The sequence below is a fragment of the Sphaeramia orbicularis genome, chromosome 19 (assembly GCF_902148855.1).
Source record: "Sphaeramia orbicularis chromosome 19, fSphaOr1.1, whole genome shotgun sequence".
NCBI lineage: Eukaryota > Metazoa > Chordata > Actinopteri > Kurtiformes > Apogonidae > Sphaeramia > Sphaeramia orbicularis.
In genome coordinates this window covers 29,190,384-29,209,465 of record NC_043975.1, presented here as the reverse complement: position 1 = coordinate 29,209,465, position 19,082 = coordinate 29,190,384, and the positions used below count along the sequence as shown (strand labels likewise).

The window sequence follows — 19,082 nt, the reverse complement described above, 5'->3', positions numbered from 1 at the left end:
ACTTGATTTCACTGCTTGACAAAACAGAAATCTGCCAAGAATAATAGCAGGCCTGGTTGATGAGGATGAGGTATTATCTTCTGAACAGTTTATTAACCCTTTCATGCAATTATGAAAACCTTGGTCACAATATTTGTGCGTTTTTATGTTCTTTAGGCATGAAAAAAAAGCATATGATTTAGTTTTTTTTTTTTTTTTTTAAGGAGTTTACAAAACTGTCTCCACTCAGCCGGGACCCAATGCATTAATGTTTCAAGCAAAGAAACATGTATTTAAAACCTAATATCAGAAAGTGATATGGAAAGTATGCAATAAAAACATTTTTTAATGCTGCAATCAGATGTTTTCCCACATTTTAACATACTCTAATACAAGTTATTATTCATTTCATGGAGATAATATGCAAAAAAAAAAACAAACCTGTTTTGTTTGTTGATTTACACTAAAACATGTCGCTGCAGATCAGGTTTATCAAGAACAGCAGAGTTACAGTAACGGTATGAAATGCACTGTATGGGATGGTGCATAAGTGTCCACTGTGTTGGCTGATATGGAACTAAAACAATAAAACCCATGAATATACAAGAGAACAGCTGGAGAATAGCTGTCCACTGTAGTGACCTCTGTGCATGAAAGGGTTAAAATAAGGTTTTGACTATTGCACTTTATTTTTTTTAATCAGTTTTAATAAAACCTCCATTAATTTATTTCAAGTGATTAAGACAGCATGGCTTGATTTTGCATTTGATAGCAATAACATACTAAATTTCATGACTTTTACTTAAGTGACCCTAAAATGAAGAAAAAATAATGTATTAAAAATGTACAATGGTGATAAATTTTTGAATGCTGTAGCTGGTGCACGTCAAATATGGTTCAGAACTATATACAGAAACATGTTTTGAAGGGGTAGACGTTGGAGGTAATGAACATTATGTAAGGGCTTTGCTTGTAATTTGCAGGTTTTCTAACGCTGGGGGGGGGGGGGGGGGGGGGGTTTTCCTTGTACTTGTTTTAGAACACAAGGTGACACAGTGAAACCATGACTTTCCAATACACCCCCACGATCTTCAGTGGGCTCTTAAATGTCCTCTACCCACACTACTTTTATTTTAGTAAAGCACTTTGTGGTTTGCATCTGTGAAAGGTGCTGTAAAAATATACTTTTTTTTTTTGTTACTTTTTTACGTAGTCATGCTGTCTGCTAGTGATGTTTCATGTACTATTTCTGTTCGGCCATAAATTATTACATCTGTGGGGAAAAAAAAAAAGTTTAATTGTATATAATGTTTTATGAGTCCCTGAACAGTAGATGTCATTCATCACAGTTAACCTTTTATACATAGTGGTCACTACAGTGGACAGTATTCTATAGATTTTCTCTTGTATATTCATGGGTTTGTTGTTTTAGTTCCATATCAGCCAACGCAGTGGACACTTATGCACCATCCATACACTGACATTCCTGTAACTCTCCTGTTCTTTTATCTAAATCAGTTACTAATTGGTATTAGACTGTAATTAACAGAGGTTTTTTTTTTTTTGCATATTGTCTTAGTGAGTAATAACTAGCATTAAAATGTGAGAAAACAGATTAGCAGCATTAACCCTCCTGAGACCCAGGAAAATGAAAATTTTAGCTTTTTTCCGTAAACAATTGTCTTGATTGGAAACCGCATAATGCACAGGTTTTTTTTTTTTTTTTTTCAGATACATTTTTTAAATTTATTTTTATTTATTTATTTATTTTTAATGGAATGTTTCTTTGCAATGGGCAGCAAGTAAAACTGTCAAACTTATTCCCCTACAGAAGACAAAAATGCATTGCTGGGTCTCAGGAGGGTAAAAATGCTGTTATTTTCATAGTTTTCACACCGTATGTCAGTAAATGTATGTTCCTGAGCTTCAAAATGAAACGCATGGTGTTCAGCTGGGTGGACGTTTTGTAAATCCCATGAAAAAATAGGTTCATTAAAAAAAAAAAAAAAAAAAAAAAAAAATCCACATTGTTTTTTTCATGCCTAAAGAGGAATAAAAACACTCAGGAAAAAAAAACAATCTTGATTAAGGTTCTCATAATTCATGCATGAAAGGGGTAACAGAAGTAAACTCTTCATCCATTTTTTCTAAGTGTTCTTTGTGGTTCCTGTCTTGTTGTCCAGGGTGTGGTGGGCCGGGAGCCGTTCCCCTTACCTGCCAGCTCCAGTTCCACTCCGGCCTTTATCGACACCTCAGAGAGTTACTATGAGGAAGCCCAGCCCTATGAAGAAACCGCTAACGGTAAAACCTCTTCTTTAACCCCTTCAACTGCTCTGATAAGAGTCTCCAAATTCCTTTAATCTCATAATTACAACACTGAAGAGACAGGATATGCACAATATGACCGATTGTTGCATCAAAACCTTAAAAACCTCAACTATTGGGAACTACTGGGAACCACACGTGTCTATTTCTCACATGTATATTTTCTGATGCAAACCAATGAGGTGTAAAAGGTGAAAGTGCTGCTACACATAGATGCACAATGCTTAGAAACATGACGCAGATCATGACCACATTCTATAAAGAGAAATGACAATTAGACCTATACGTCTGATGTTATGATGCAAAGGCTTTGCTAATAATGTTTCATACCCTCGTCTGGCTATCTTTGTTTTAGCGAATGAATAATACTTTAAGTTTAGCAAGTTATTGTAAGTTTCTAAAGGTTAATGAGGTTTTCAGGCTTACACCTCATGCGTATTCTTTAATAACACATGACTGGTTGAGGATTAGTTTAGTTTTATTATTTTATTTAACAGCGACCATGTACAACTTTTATGTTGAGTCAGAGTTAGCAATAAGCTAGCAGCACATTATTATTATTATTATTATTATTATTATTATTGTTATTATTATAAGCACATTAAAACACACTTAAGCAGTGCATGACTCAAGAGAGAGATAATACATAACACATTCTAAAATGCAACATTTCAACATGTGACAGACAAATTCAATAACAAAACAAAAATTTCAAAATTTAATAATGTCAAGAGGTCAGGGATCACAGGTTTGGTTTGCTTTCGGCCATGTTTTCAGTTTCTTTTTAATGATAGTCAGGGTGGAAGAGTCTCTAATGTTTATAAGGAGTGAGTTCCACTTCTGTTTTGATAGATAGATAGATAGATAGATAGATAGATAGATAGATAGATAGATAGATAGATAGATAGATAGATAGATAGATAGATAGATAGATAGATAGATAGATAGATAGATAGATAGATAGATAGATAGATAGATAGATAGATAGATAGAGATAGATAGATAGATAGATGGGTAGTATGTACTCTAAAAACCTTGCTAAAGATCTTACTCTAAAAAAAACAAACAAAAATCCTGTACAATACCGTAAATAAAAGACTTCTAATGTAAAAATCTGTAGAAAAAAAATGTATTGTCAATGTACAGTATTTACACATTTTATCTCCGCTGAATTTCTTCTAAACTGCCCCTTTTCAGATCCAATTATTTTCTTTTATTTCTCTGCAGAATTTCTTTAGTTCTACTCCATAAACATCATTGCCTGTGCTGTATCTAATGGTACAATAAATCAGTCATTAAGGAATATGACATCGTTTTTTCATGAAGTATATAAACAATATGTAGTTTTTATTCTTATAGACCTTATCTAAAGTGAAATTCAGCTTCTCAGGAAAATCACCGCTTATCAGTTAATTGTTACTCGATCGATAAGGTCAACCAACTAATCATTAATGGATTAATCGATAATATGCATCCCTAATTTAAAGTGATCTAAGTTGATTTGACAGGTAGGTGTAGTCAAAGTGCATAAGGTGCTTAGAACTATTTGTTGACTGAGTTTCCCACATGGTGCTTATACTGCTTATGTAGTCTGGTTTGTTCGAAGTATGCAAGAATTATAATCATGATTACACATAAAGTGCTTTGTGGAATGACATTTCAACACTTTTGCACAGATGAATCCTTCCTACATTTTCAGTGAACTTTCTTCCTGTATCTTGTGACTTCCCTCCTCCTCCTCCTCTCCACTTTTCTTCCTCTCCTCTGGGCTTTCACCTGATGTTGGATAGATCTGGACTGTTTTGGCCTCTTCTCAGGGCCCTGGATGCGAGAGCAGAGCTCTGACAGTGTGGTCTATGCTGTTATCACCAGGGGTAGCTACCTCTCTATCACTGGACGTGTGTGTTTGTGTATGGCATGCATTTGAGGCATACGACAGAATGTGCATGGGCCGTTCAGCATGTTCCCACTACAAAGCATGTATTATCAGACGTTTGCATGGAAAGAAAACAAACAACAGGTTGTGTCCAGAATTAATTTCCTCAGCTTATTTTTTATTTTTATGACATCTTGGGTTGTATTTCTCATTCCATCAGTGTCTGTGTCTGAGAAAAAGCTCGATTTAATCCTTTTTTATTTATTTTATTAAATTATTCTTACGTTGTTTTATTGCACACATTTTATGTACAGCATTTTATGATTTTTATCTGTGAAAAGCGCTTTATAAATAATCTTTATTTACTTACTTACTAATTTAAAGAAGAAAATCATCAGTTTCTGCCATCATGCATTTACATTATTACATTATCTGCTGCTTAACCCATAAAGACCCAGTGCTACTATTATAACAGTTCCAAAATGAATTTTTCTCTCTATTAAAATGATTTATCATAATTTATTATTATATTATCCTCTTTATTTTGTGTTTTTTCAGTGAAAATTATGTTTATTCCTATATTTAAATCACTGACCATGTAGATGTTCATAAAAGCTCAGTGTAAATTCATGCATGATTGTATCAGAAACAGAGAAAACTGAAGAAAAAGTCGTATTTTAAATAAATGCCAATACTCAGTTATAATGGAGTTAATGGATAAATCAGTCATTTGACTGTGTTGTTGATCATTGGACACATAATATTTACATGATGTTAAAAGTTAACCAAGACTCCACTGGCAGTAATTAATAATTCTTAATGCTACTATTTCTCTTCCTTTTATCATTTTATATACTACTTTAAAAATTCCTTAATCCATAAAGACCCAGTGCTACTTTTGTGGCAGTTCCCCAATGAATTTTTGTATATATTTAACCTTTCTTAAGTGATTTATCACCATTTATTATAATATTATCCTCTGGATTTTATGTTTTTTCAGTGAAAATCAGGTATTTTCCTACATTGAATTCACTGATCATGTAGATGTTCATAAAACCTCATATTAAAGTTAATTGTCATTATATCAGAAACAGGAAAATGAAGAAAATGTGACTTTCAACAAAATATATCATTAATTGAACATAAACCAAGTGTGTCCATCCACTGTCATTGATCCAACTCCATTGGTTTTACTGGTGAATCAACGTTGTAGAAGATGACGGTGTTTCCATGGCAACTATGGAGCCTCTGAATGTCCAAATGGGTCATATCTGATGACCATGAAAAGATGACAAACTGTATTTTACACCAATTATTTACATGTATTGATAGGATTAGTGGATCAACAGGTATGAAACATTTAAGATCAGTAGATGGTTTTGGTCACCAGTGGATGTTTGGGTCTTTAAGGGTTAAAATCATCCCACTGTTCATCATCCAACATGCTTCTACTACTCATGCCTTCTGATTTATTTATTTATTTATTTATTTATTTTTTTTTAACTTCACATCTCAGTTTCTGATTTTTGTTTCTTAGATGATGGCGAAGCGGTCAGCAGTTCATACGAGTCCTATGATGAGGAGGAAGTGACCAGAGGAAAGTGTCCGTCTGCTCAGCACCAGTGGCCGTCAGCAGAGGCGTCCATAGAGCTGATGAAGGACACCAGGATCTGTGCTTTTCTGTGGAGGAAGAAGTGGCTGGGCCAGTGGGCTAAACAACTGTGTCTTATAAAAGATCATCGCCTGCTGGTGGGTATAAGACTGAAGGGGAAGTCTGAACCAAGAAAGACCCAGTGCTAGTTTTGTGGCAGTTCCCAAATTCATTTTTTTTTCTAAATTTAACTATTCTTAAGTGATTTATCACCATTTATTATAATATTATCCTCTGTATTTTGTGTTTTTTTCAGTGTAAATCAGATGTTTTCCTATTTTTAATTCAGTGATCATGTAGATCAGGGGTGTCAAACTCATTTTAGTTCAGGGGCCACATCCAGCCTAATATAATATAAAGTATGCCGGACCAGTAAAGTAATATAAATAATAGGATAAGAACTTTTGAGTGAATAAAGTAAATTCCGTAAAATAAAAAATACACTTAAATATGCTTAAATATCCTACAATACACGCAAAAATACACTTAAATATGCTTAAATATCCTGCAATACACGCAAAAATACACTTAAAATTCCGTAATTAAAATGTTTACATCTACGAATCATACTTGAACATAACATGAACAAATACGAACAACCTGAAAGTTCTTTAGTAAAACAGGTGCACTGTTAACAATATTACATCTTAGTTTATCATTTATACATGTGAATCACAACTTAGAGATCACAGTGGATCTACAAATACACAAAATATTAAATAACAGGGAGAATATTATTAAAATTCCACATACTTCTCTTCAGACATTTCAGATATTCACTTTTTTTGTAAAACACTAGTCTGTAAATGTGAACATTTTTGTGTAATTTTACAATTTTTACACTAAAACAAAGAGACAAATTTGCAGTTTTCATGATTAATAGTTTATTGTGATAGTATTTTACTGGTCTGATCCACTTTAGAATTAATTGACCTAAAAATATTTTAACATCCTTGATTGTTAATATTTTCAGTGTAATTTTTTGCATTTCACAAATTCATCCCACGGGCCGGATTGGACCCTTTGGCGGGCCAGATTTGGCCCCCGGGCCGCATGTTTGACACCCCTGATGTAGGTGTTCATAAAAGCTCAGATTAAAGTTGAGGGTTATTTTATCAGAAACAGAGAAAACTGAAGAAAAAGTGACTTTTTCAGCAAAATATCAATACCCATCCACTGTCATTGATCCAACTCCATGGGTTTTAATGGGGAATCAATGTTGTAGAAGATGACAGTGTTTCCATGGTAACTACAGAGCCTCTGAATGTCCAAATGAGTCATATCTGATGACCATGAAAAAATGACAAACTGCATTTTACACCAATTATTTACATGTATTGATAGAATTAGTCCAGGAGTGCCAAATTCATTTTAGTTCAGGGGCCACAATCAGCTAAATTTCATCTGCAGTGGGCCGAACCAGTAAAAATAACATAATACATAATAATATAAATAATGCCAACTCCAAATTTTTCTCTATGTTTTACAGTGAAAAAAGTAAAATTAAACAATGAAAATGTTTACATCCACAAACTGTCCTTTCAAACAATGGGAATAACTTTAACAAACTGAAAGAATAAGTGTAATTTTAACAATATTCTGCCTCAGTTTATCATTTCCACATGTTCATTATAACGTACAGATCACAGTGGATCTACAAATACACACAACATTTGGTATCAGGCAGAATATTGGTAAAATTGCACTTATTTTTTTAGACATTTCAGGTTCTTCACATTTGTTCAGATGATTCACATTTTTTTTGTGAAATTATACTTTGTTTTAGTGTGAATACATGAAAATATTACAATTACAAAGAGAAAAATGTGGAGTTGTGAGTATTTATAGATTATTATGATAGTATTTGACTCTGACCCACTGGAGATTGAATTGGTCTGAATGTGGAACCTGAACTAAAATAATTGTTAATTCCTTAATATCTATTTTTGCATTTCACAAATCCATCCCAAGGGCCAGACTGGACCATTTGGAGGGTCGGATTTGGCCCCCCGGGCCGCATGTTTGACACCTGTGAAATAGTGGATCAATAGGTATTAAACATTTAAGGTCAGCCACCAGTGACCAAAACCATTTACTGATCTAAAATGTTTAATAACTTCTGGGCCACTAAACCTATTAATACATTGAAATAATTCATGTAAAATACAGTTTGTCATCATTTCATGGTCAGATATGACCATCTTCTACAGCATTGATTCACCAGTAAAACCCATGGAGTTGGATCAATGAAAGCAGATGGAAACACTGGGTTTATATTCAGTTATTGATATATTTTACTGAAAAAGTCATGTTTCTTTCAGTTTTCTCTGTTTTGATATAATAACCCTCAACTTTACTGTGGGCTTTTATGAACATCTACATGATCAGTGAATGAAATATAGGAAAATTAAATTCACTGAAAAAATACAAAATACAGAGGATAAAATAATAATAAATGGTGATAAATTACTTAAGAAAGGTTAAATATAGAAAAAAAAAAATGATTTGGGTACTGACACAAAAGTAGTTCTGGGTCTTTTATGGGTTAATATGTACAAAATTCACAGTGTGCAGCAACAATAGAGTTAAAGTCACAATGAAATAAAGTGGCATGTGTGACTTTACAAGTTTTATTATTTTATTGTAGTTTCAGAAAGTCTGCTGATGTTCTCCTCACACTAATCTAACACAACATAGGAAAGAACATGTAGAAGCCTTAAAATGTATTTCAGTCTTCATATTTAGCTCAGATTTAGTCTGTTGTTTTCAAATGGAAGCATTCCAAAATAAATAAATCAACCTGTAAACAAATACAGCAGAAGATTCCACTCTCAAAATGTGTTTATGAGTTGATTCACATGTACATTTATGTTACATTTATTGTATTTCGTAACTTTTTCTGTGATTAATGACCATTGATGGGTGCGTATGTAAATGATTTTATGCTTTTATTGTTTTTTTAGTTATTTTTTTACTTCAAAGTTTGAGACAAATACACAAATAAAAAAATGAAATAAAATTTATGCACAGAACTACTGCTGATCTCTCTCACTGAAATATTCTGATCCGCTGTCTGTGCTTGTTTCAGTGCTATAAGAGCTCAAAGGAACAGACGCCTTTGCTGGATGTGAGTCTCTTGGGCTGCAGCGTGGTCTACAAGGAGAAGCAGCTGAAGAGGAAAGAACACAAGCTGAAGATCATTCCCGTCGGAGGGGAGGCGATCGTGTTGGGACTGCAGAGCAAAGAGCAGACAGAGCAGTGGCTGAAGGTGCAGAAAAATCACTTTAGTAAAAATGGATTGGTAACACTTTACTTGAAGGTCTAGTTTATAATGCATTAAGCACATGTTCATAAGACATTATAATGCATTTATAATGCATTATAAAAGTCATTACAACTGTTTATGATCATGTAAAACAACTTATACCAAGGTTAATAAAGTATTATAAGTGTAGGCCTAATGTATTATAAATTCAGCTTTCATAATGTTTTATACATCCATACCAAAGTGACAAGTGTTTGTAGGAAGAATCTCACGTCCTGGGTTACGCAACACATTATAACCATCATAACGCCAGCCAGTTATAAAGACACAGAATTGCTCTGACATGTAGTTTCTGAAACTGAATAATGCCTTAGAAACATCAATAATAAGTTACAGGAGGACTTTAAGAGCTTTTAGTAAAGTGACAACACTTTCTTAGCAATTGTATGATATTATAACACAAGTATGAGCAGTATCTGCGGGCTCTAAGTAAAGTGTAAGTCAAAAATTATCAAGGTCAAGGTTACTTTATTTATACCCGTAGGTAGATTTGTTTTGCAGTCTAGGTGATTGCCTTGGCATTACAACAACACATACATGAAACATGCAAGACAGGCACTTGATCACACTTACAGACAGGACAAAAAGTGCTGTGTTCCACCATTCTTCGGTATAGCAGCATGGATAAGTAAATAAAATATGTAAGATCAAATAAATAAAAACAAGATACAATAAAACACAATAAAAACCAGAAAAGATAAAAACAATCCGGGATAAAAACCAGAATAAGAACATACAAAAAAAAAAAAAAAAAATTGAAGTCACAATAATAATAAATAGAGCAAAGAAACTGAATAAATAACGAAATAAGTTAGTAAAGTGCAATGTCACTATTATACATCAAAGTGTTCTTAATAACTCTTTATTTTGCAAAAACAACACATTAAAAGAACAGAGACAGTAAATAGAAGTGTTACATGTTGCTTTGTACATAAATTAAAAAAAAATGTGGCAGCTCTAAATCTTTAATTCAAACACATACTTTTTTTTTTTTTTTGTTTTTTTTTTAAATAAATATGAAATCCCTAAAATAGATGGGTATAGGGACCAGTGACAAAACCTAAAAAAAGTTCCCCACCTAAAAAAATAAATTCCTTCACACTGCTTTGGTATGGATGTATAAAACATTATGAAAGCAGAATTTATAATACATTATGCCTACACTTATAATACTTTAATAACCTTGGTATAAGTTGTTGTACATGATCATAAACTGTTGTAATGACTTATAAATGCATTTATAATGCATTATAATGTCTTATGAATGTGCGCTTAATGCATTATAAACTAGACCTTCAAGTAAAGTGTTCCCAATGGGTTTAATGTGTCAAATATGAATACGATGCCAGTCATTACATCTCGTGTTCATTAGGTGATTCAGGAGATCAGTCCGAAACCAGCAGAAAACTGTGAGACCCAGCACCCTGTCTCTGACTCCCCGAGGCTCATCTGCACCAAGGTACGCTTCATTATAAAATATATTTTGATTCAATGAGACTCACATAAAAGGATGTTTGTAGCCTTAGTGCTTTTTTAATATAAGGCTTATAGCGCCAGAAAACTGTGTAAACGACCTGTGTTTAACAACAAATACAGTATAAAGCAGTGTCTTTCAACCTTGGGGTCAGGACCCCACGTGGGGTCGCCTGGAATTCAAATGGGGTCGCCTGAAATTTCTAGTAATTGATCAAAAATAGACAAAAAAAAAAAACTTACTAAAGTGGCAAGGTTTCCCTGTAAAAGGATCAACATTATTACAATGTAAACTTCGGTGCTGCTGGTGGATGTACACCCCAGGTGAGCCTCTAAATAAGACCCTCTTTCCTCCTCATTTCAGTTCAACCCCTTGAACACTGGTTTCAGATGTTTGTGGTGCAAGATTTGATCAGTTTGAGAAAGAACAGACTGTACCACACAACTTAAAAAGGGGGGTTGGGAGCAGTTAATGCAGTGTTTTTTAACCTTAGGGTCGGGACCCCATGTAGGATCACCTGGAATTCAAATGGGGTCACCTGAAATTTCTAGTAATTGATGAAAAAAAAAAAATTTAAAACTTACTAATAAAAATTTACATCATATAACCTAAATTTCGTGTACAATTAACATTTATTTGCAACATATTATAGCAAATTATTACATGATCAAAAACAAATTAACTTTAGCAAAAAAAAAAAGTCTCCGTTTTTAATGTCTGGGGTCGCTAGAAATTTGTGATGTTAAAATGGGGTCAGGAGACAGAAAAGGTTGGGAACCACTGATATAAAGTAAAATAAAGAATATCACACCACAGACCCGTACAAAATCAACAGATGACAGAACAATTAATGTATCAGCCACGGTTTTACATGCTTTGAATCAATCACACAATATTAACCCTTTATAGGCACTCATAGAAATACTCTGAAATTCAAAATTTCACCCTTTGTGTGTTATTGGAGGACGTAACAAGACTTGTGAGTTTTTTCTAACTTTTTATTATCGTGTAAAAAAAAAAAAAGGCAATGACTGCTGCCACAATACTGTGGCACAAAATATGGGTTTGTCTATTGCCACAGACCAATCAAATGTTAGCATTTGTACTAGAGCCAATCACAGATTCTGTTCCATGAACGCATTATCCTCTTGTTGCCACAGTACTGTGGTGATATATGGCATATACTTCAATGCATTCTTTTGTACATTTTACTACCACAGTACTGTGGCAAATGATGAAAGAAATGACAAATTACTGATAGTATATAGTAATGGCCAGAATACAAAACCTCCTATTTGAAAAAATCACTTTTTTCAGGAAACAAACAAAAAAAACATTTACTGTTATTATAGTATGGGCTAGGAGGTTTTTGTCAGGTGACCATGTCATAAGAAAGGGGCGGGATTATCTTGCAGATAGACTGAAAAGGTGGAGTCATCTTTGTTCTCACCGTTTAATGTGAAAACTCAAAATCTAAAAATTTGCAGATAGGAGGTTTTGGTTTTTGGCCATCGAAATAGGAATTATTGTAGCAAATGCTCTGTATGTTGTTTATGGTGTTCTTTGCTCTGTGCTGTCAGTGAGATTGAGGCTGGTGAAGGTGGGCGGAGCTACATATTAGATGCAGAAATGTGTTGTGTTACTTCTCAGTTCTGTGTCAGTTCTGTGTGTTGAGTACTGTGCTCTGAATTCTGCACTCTGAACGTTGTCCCAGTGGCTGATTTATATCAGTGTTGGATTTTACCTACTGGTACCCTTGGCGTCGTGCCTGCCTGCTGCCTCCACACCCCCGCCCTCTTGAAAATCTGCTGAAAAAAATGTTGCTATGCTATGGATGCTGCTTTGACCAGGAATTGAACCCAACTATTCTATGTTGCAGTCCTGAATGTTACCTATCGAGCTAAATCCCGAGGGTGTTGATTGACTCTGTGGTAATAGACAAACTGATATTTCATGCCACAGCATCGTGTCAGTAGCCACTTTGAAAAAATTAAGGTTAATGAAGTCACCATGTTGGTTCCTTACCCGTAAGTGGCAAAAAAAAAAATCCAAGAAGTATATTTAAAAAAAATACAAGAAAAACACATGTAAGGTGAAAGGAACATGTACTTTGGAACGTTAGAACATCATAAGAGGTGATCCAGACCCCTGTCCACATCCACATTCTCCCTTTGAACATCATTCCTTACATTAGTACCATTACTTCATGGTACCTAACAAAGCAGGTCCACTCACTGTTCATGCAGAGGTGGACCTTACAGACCCTGTAGACCACATTGGACCTGAGATTGTTGACTCACTGTCCTCACTGGAACTGTTACTGTCACTGTCTTGTAATGTATGTGGAAATGACCAAAAATAGTCATAGTTAATATAAGCAAAGAGTCATTTTCCTATTTGTGTGTCACATGATTGCCCTTTTTAGGAGACTACAACTACATCCTGTTCATTTTAGTGATTTACTAAATATTGGTTTAATTTTCCACAGCCCATACATCTAACCAACATTCTGACCTTAGAATTCTGTTTCTAAAGTAGAAAATACCTTTTTTTTTTTCTCCGCTACAAAATCTTGCAAGATCTTGTATTGTATCTAGAGGAGTTAAAAGTGAGTGGGAAAATAAAACAGCATCTCCCTCTACTACTTCTTCTATGGTTTTTGCTTCCTTCCTGGTAGCTCCACCTTCATCATCCTTCTACCACTATATTCACTAACTCTCCTCTGCACATGCACGAACCATCCCAATCTGGCCTCTGCATCTGGTATTTATGATTAAAATTATGTTAGATACCAGTAAGAAACACAATATTGGTTTATTATTACTGTGTTTAGACCTCATTAATGTACTTTCATATCTGTACACACTACACAACAGCCTCAACCTTTCTGAGCATGCTCACTTAGGACACAGGAAGTGAACGGTTTCAGATCATTGGTGAAACTGAAACGTCTTTGCAAATGGAGGATCTTTGTCACAGTTACCAGTAACGTGTCATTAGTGATAAAAAAAATAAATAAAAAAAATAAAACAAGCCATTTTGATAATTCAGTGGTTTATAGCATATTGATGTTGTTTCAATAGGTTTTTGCTGATTTCTGTAAATTCATTCAGACCTTTTTTATAAATAAATGCAGATTGTCTGCAAATAACACATTTGAACATGTGAACTATAGCTTGAGAAAAAAGATTCTTAAATGCCACAAGACTGAATGGCCAACCTTTAGTTTTAATTTTAATTTTAATTTTTTTTAATACTCTATTTTAATGTTTTAAATCACTTTTAGAGAGCAGTAACAACACGAAATATAACAAAAAAAAAAAAAAAAAAAAAAGAGGGAAACACACACACAATACAACAAGGGGGATGTTGTTCCTTATACATTCGACTGCTTTTCCGTACTCAATCTGATATCAAGAATTTCTGTCCTTGAATATGATCTGTTTCTCCCATCTTCTCTTAAAAGTTCCCACCTTTATCCTCAGTTGAAATGTTAATTTTTCCATGGTATATATTTCCTCTATACAGGATGAGTCAGAAAAAACGCTCTTTTCATTTAAAGAAATTGTACCACTGAAATGGAAATGCTTATTTTTCTTTTGATTATACAGTCATATTGATGTGGTTATTGAGCATTTCTGGCGATTGAATCATGATTTATGGCATAGCATAACAGAGGGAATGTCCATTGTTTATTGTGCACCGAAATATCTGCCAACACAGTTTATGCCACCGTGAATGAAATTGAAATTGTCAACCATCACAGCATGTTTACTCGCCATCAAAATGTTTTGTCTCAACGAAGTCGTCCGGCACGACCTTCAACCTGGCTACCATTCAGATTGATGCAAATCTGTGCTCGTTGTCGCATCTCTAACACAGCTCTTCTCGCCATTCTTGTTCGTCGTAGGGCTTGGATTTCAGCCGTGATGCGATTTCGGAATTCCTGAAGAGTTTGTGGAACAGTCTGATACACACGGTTTTTAAGATACCCCACAAGAAAAAATCAAGGGGGGTCAAGTCTGGGGATCTAGGTGGCCACTCTCTCTCCTGACCCAAACAGACAACTCGATGAGGAAATAATAGCTGCAATCGCTGTGGTCTTGCCATGATGAAAACTCCCTGGGCACTGTCATGTAGGCCTATGTCCTGAGTGTGAAAGCAAAGCCCCGACTCCTGTAATTGTTGTCAATTTCAAGTTTGTTCACTGTGGCATACATTGTGTTGGCAGGTATTTCAGTGCCCAATAAACAATGGACCTTCTCTCTCTTATGCAATGCAATAAATCTATGACTGTATCACCAGACATGCTCAATAACCACATCAATATGACTGTATGGTCAAAAGAAAAATCAGTGTTTCCGTTTTAGCAGTACAATTTCTTTAACTGGAAAGAGCGTTTTTTCTGACTCACCCTGTAATGTCCAGCCATTGTTGTGGTTGAAGAGGGTCACTTTTTAACCAGTTCCTCATGACTACCTTTTTGCAGGCAAGAATTAAAATTTTAAGTAAGTGTCTTCTCTTTTAATTATGTCATCAGGTATTAGACCAAGGTAGATAGTCTGGGGGTCCATTGGAATTTTATAATTTAAAATATTCTCCATTGTCTGAACAACATGGCTCCAAAACATTTGCATTTTTACACATGTCCAAAAGATATGCGAGTGGTTGGCATTCATGTGTCCACATCCTCTCCAGCATTGCTGCTGTTTTCCCAATTGTTTGCTTTTAATATTTGGTGTAATAAAGAAGGGAATGAGGTTTTCCAGCCAAATTCTCACCAACCTTTAGAGCTTTAGCTGTGTTTTGCACATAGAATGCCACTCACTTTCAGACAGAGTAATATTCAATTCAGATTCCCATTTCGATTTAATGTAAAATGAATTCACAGCGTTACATTTTTGTAGACCCTGATATAATTTAGACCAGTGGTTCTTAACCTGGGTTCGATCGAACCCTAGGGGTTCGGTGAGTCAGTCTCAGGGGTTCGGCGGAGGTCAAGACACACACTCGACTCATTAGTCGGGTGTGTGTGTCGGGCTAGGTCCGTGTATGTAAACAAACGGCTTCGGAGACTCTTTCTCTGATTGATATCCAGTATACGCGGTGTATTGTTGTTGCTTATAGCACTACAACACATCCGGAAGTGTTTATAATCTCTTCCACTCGTCTGACGATGAATTATTTGAGTGTTTTCCACATCGTTATGACTTTTGCTACTTCCTGTTAACCACGGAGGCAGCCATGTGTAGCGTTTGTTTACATTTTTCGGTCACTGCACTGGTCAGTTACAATCATGTGACGACTGACGCACCGTCGCGGATGGAGAAATCGTATTACGCTAAAGCCGAGCTAGTGCCGTAATAAAACAACGATCACAAAATACTGAAGGAGTACAACGAGAACTTTTTTTGATACACTACATGCTTATCTTTTTTTATGTCAAAATTGCGTGGTTGGATAGTTCGGAGCGAGATGAAACGAAAACCGGGTTGACCTGACGGCCTACATATGATTCGTGATGTCACGCCCCACTTGGCCATCACTAAAGAAGGGTTCGGTGAATGCGCATATGAGACTGGTGGGGTTCAGTACCTCCAACAAGGTTAAGAACCACTGATTTAGACGCAATCTTAGTGGGTGTGTGTTTGTAAGCTCCTGTGAAGACCTTAATTAGTTCGCTGCCCTCTGATAAGTTACTTTTAATCTCTGTCAAAAAAATGCTTTACCTGTAAATATCCATACTGATCCTTATCCCTCAAATTATGTTTTTTTTTTTTGTTTTATCAAATGATTTAAAGGTTTTCCCCTCAGTGAGTGTACAAATGGCTGTTATTCCCTTTTCTCTCCACCTCAGAAATCTCTTATCAGATTTAGCAGGGGTGAATTTATCTGACTGGGAAGGCCATACCTGGAGCTTACTATCATTTTCCAAATTATATTTCTTAATAATCACATTCCTATTTTCAATTGTTCTTTTATGATGACATTATCTCCCTTACATTCTGTATGTTCTTTACACCCTAAACAAGCCTGAGGCTGTGAAATGTCTAAATTTAAATCAATATTTCCATTTGGCTTGATACTCAGGGGAACACCAATTTACAATACACCTCATTTGGGCTGCATAGTAATACTGTTTCAAATTAGGTAAAGCTAGACCTCCTAATTTTTCCAATTGGAGTATTTTAACAATTTTAATTTTAATTTTAATTATTGAGTATCAATGTTACATGTTGCATATACACACATGGTCCATAGTGTTCTCATAACAATCATAGAAATTGCTTCAAACAATGCTCATCTCTTTTTTTCTTTTTTTTTCTTCCCATAATCCACCCCTACCCCCACCCACCCACCCACAATAATTTTTATTTTTAATTATATGCCTTTTAAGTTCCTAAAATGTTGGTGTGACTTTACAGGGAGAGTTAAGCGAGAGGTTCTCCGTGGCCTCAGAGAGCGGCAGCAGCACAGACAGTCATGCTGAAATGCCTGAAAACAAAGATGGTATGTCACCCCCTTAACGTGTCATTGTTTTTTTTTTTTTTACCGGTGGTCTGACATAGGTCTAGTGACGTGGCATTTGAGCTCTTTTCTTTTTACACTTCCCCCACAGTGAAGAAAAAATCCAGCGCAGGTTTGATGTTCAGCAACCTTATGAACATCGGCAAGAGAAAACCCACCTCCCTCGAGAGTCCAGAGAAATGTGTGGACACCTCAGGTCAGCAGAGATGAGCCGTATATGTGTACTGTAACATCCTATATCCTGTAGCGTTTACGGCAATTTAACACTTTAACGGTCTCACTAAAATAAGGTAATAGAAATGTGTTCTATTCTTTGTATTTCTGTGTATTTAGAGTCATAATCCTATATGTGTGTCCTAATATTGTTCAAAAGACCCTTTAGTTTTTAATGTAGGGCTTTAAAAACAGTCTAGTTTAGATGCTAAAAGTATCAAAATATAATAAAATACCAAGAATAGTCAAATAATGATAATAATGAAAGAATTAATCAGATTTTCCATGTGATGGAGCACAGGTTTTTACTCTATTGCTCTACTTTTAGTGGAATATTATTCAGTGTAGGTGATTTGCCTTTATTTATTATTACTTTTAAAAGAAAAAAAATTAAATCACAATAAGATTAATGTCACCATGTTAGTAATATCATTACTATTAATAGTACATACACATTTATTCTGCATTATACTATATGGAAATATTGCAACATATCACACCTTAAACTGGTAGCCAGTTGAAAGGATTAAATGATAAAAATGTTCATGTCATTTATTGCCAATAATTGTTATGATTAATGTCAAATTGATAATTGTTTTAAGTGTAAAGGCTGATTTTTCATTCTGAGGGAGAGTTATCATTATTTATGGTCAGAACATGACAAATATTTTAGAAATCTAGAGGTAGAACATTTATAACCATTACTACGATAGTGAAAAAAAACAATTCTCAGTGAAGTAAAAAAAAAACAAAACACTGTACACAAAATAAACCCTAAAGATTAAAAAAAACTAATATTATTGTAATATTTAATCATATTATGTCATTTGTTATTGTTATTTTGTAGTCCCACCTCCTGTTAGAAAAAAAACATTAATTCAATGTGTCCCAATACTTATATATTATTATATTATATATTATATTATTATATTATTATTATTATTATATATTATTATTAATATTAATATTGATAATAATAATAATAATCTACTTTTTATATAGTGTATTTACCTCATGGAAAAAAAAACATACTGATATATTTTGTCACGTAATAAATAATGGAATAATATTCTATATGATGCTTCCAACAGTAATTTTTTTTAATTTCATGCTTAATCAGATGAAGTTGAACACATTTTTTAATAAGGTATTGTGATTCAGTGTCCTCTGAGCAGAATATTTAAATATATTAAATACCGATGTCAAGGATAAAGGAATGAATAGGTTTGTAATTTCATTAAATAACAGGTCACAATATGAGGTCCTGGTGGGTTACTTCTCTCCTCTTTTGTCAGGCTACCTAAACGTACTGGTGAACAGCCAGTGGAGGACTTGTTGGTGTCTTATCAAGAACGGCCAGCTGTGGTTTTACCAGGACAAGGGGAAGTCCAAGGTCAGTCAGCCCGCTGTGACCTTAGAGGGCTGTAACGTGTTACCAGACCCCAGCCCCGAGCACCTCTACTCCTTCAGGATTGATATGGACGGAACACAGCTGGCAACGCTAGAGGTACAGAACAGGCCTTGTATTACCACGTTACAGATCTGTGAATATTATGGATGCTTGAAGACTGGTAGAGAATCACTTATACCAGGGGTGTCAGACTCAGTTTAGTTCAGGGGCCAGACCAGTAAAATAATAGCATAAATAAAACTATAATTAATGACAACTCTGATTTTTTTCTCTTTGCTATAATCCAGGGGTGTCAAAGTC

At 34.7% G+C, this 19,082-nt stretch overlaps 1 protein-coding gene across 1 annotated transcript in view; it reads left to right on the top strand.

The window, feature by feature from the left end:
- Positions 1-19,082, top strand: part of afap1l2 (actin filament associated protein 1-like 2) — a 147,022-nt gene that overhangs the window by 95,777 nt on the left and 32,163 nt on the right. The window contains 7 exon segments of the mRNA XM_030163228.1: positions 2,163-2,280; positions 5,718-5,929; positions 8,920-9,099; positions 10,529-10,615; positions 17,056-17,140; positions 17,250-17,354; positions 18,667-18,878. Coding sequence (XP_030019088.1) covers positions 2,163-2,280; positions 5,718-5,929; positions 8,920-9,099; positions 10,529-10,615; positions 17,056-17,140; positions 17,250-17,354; positions 18,667-18,878 — 999 coding nt within the window.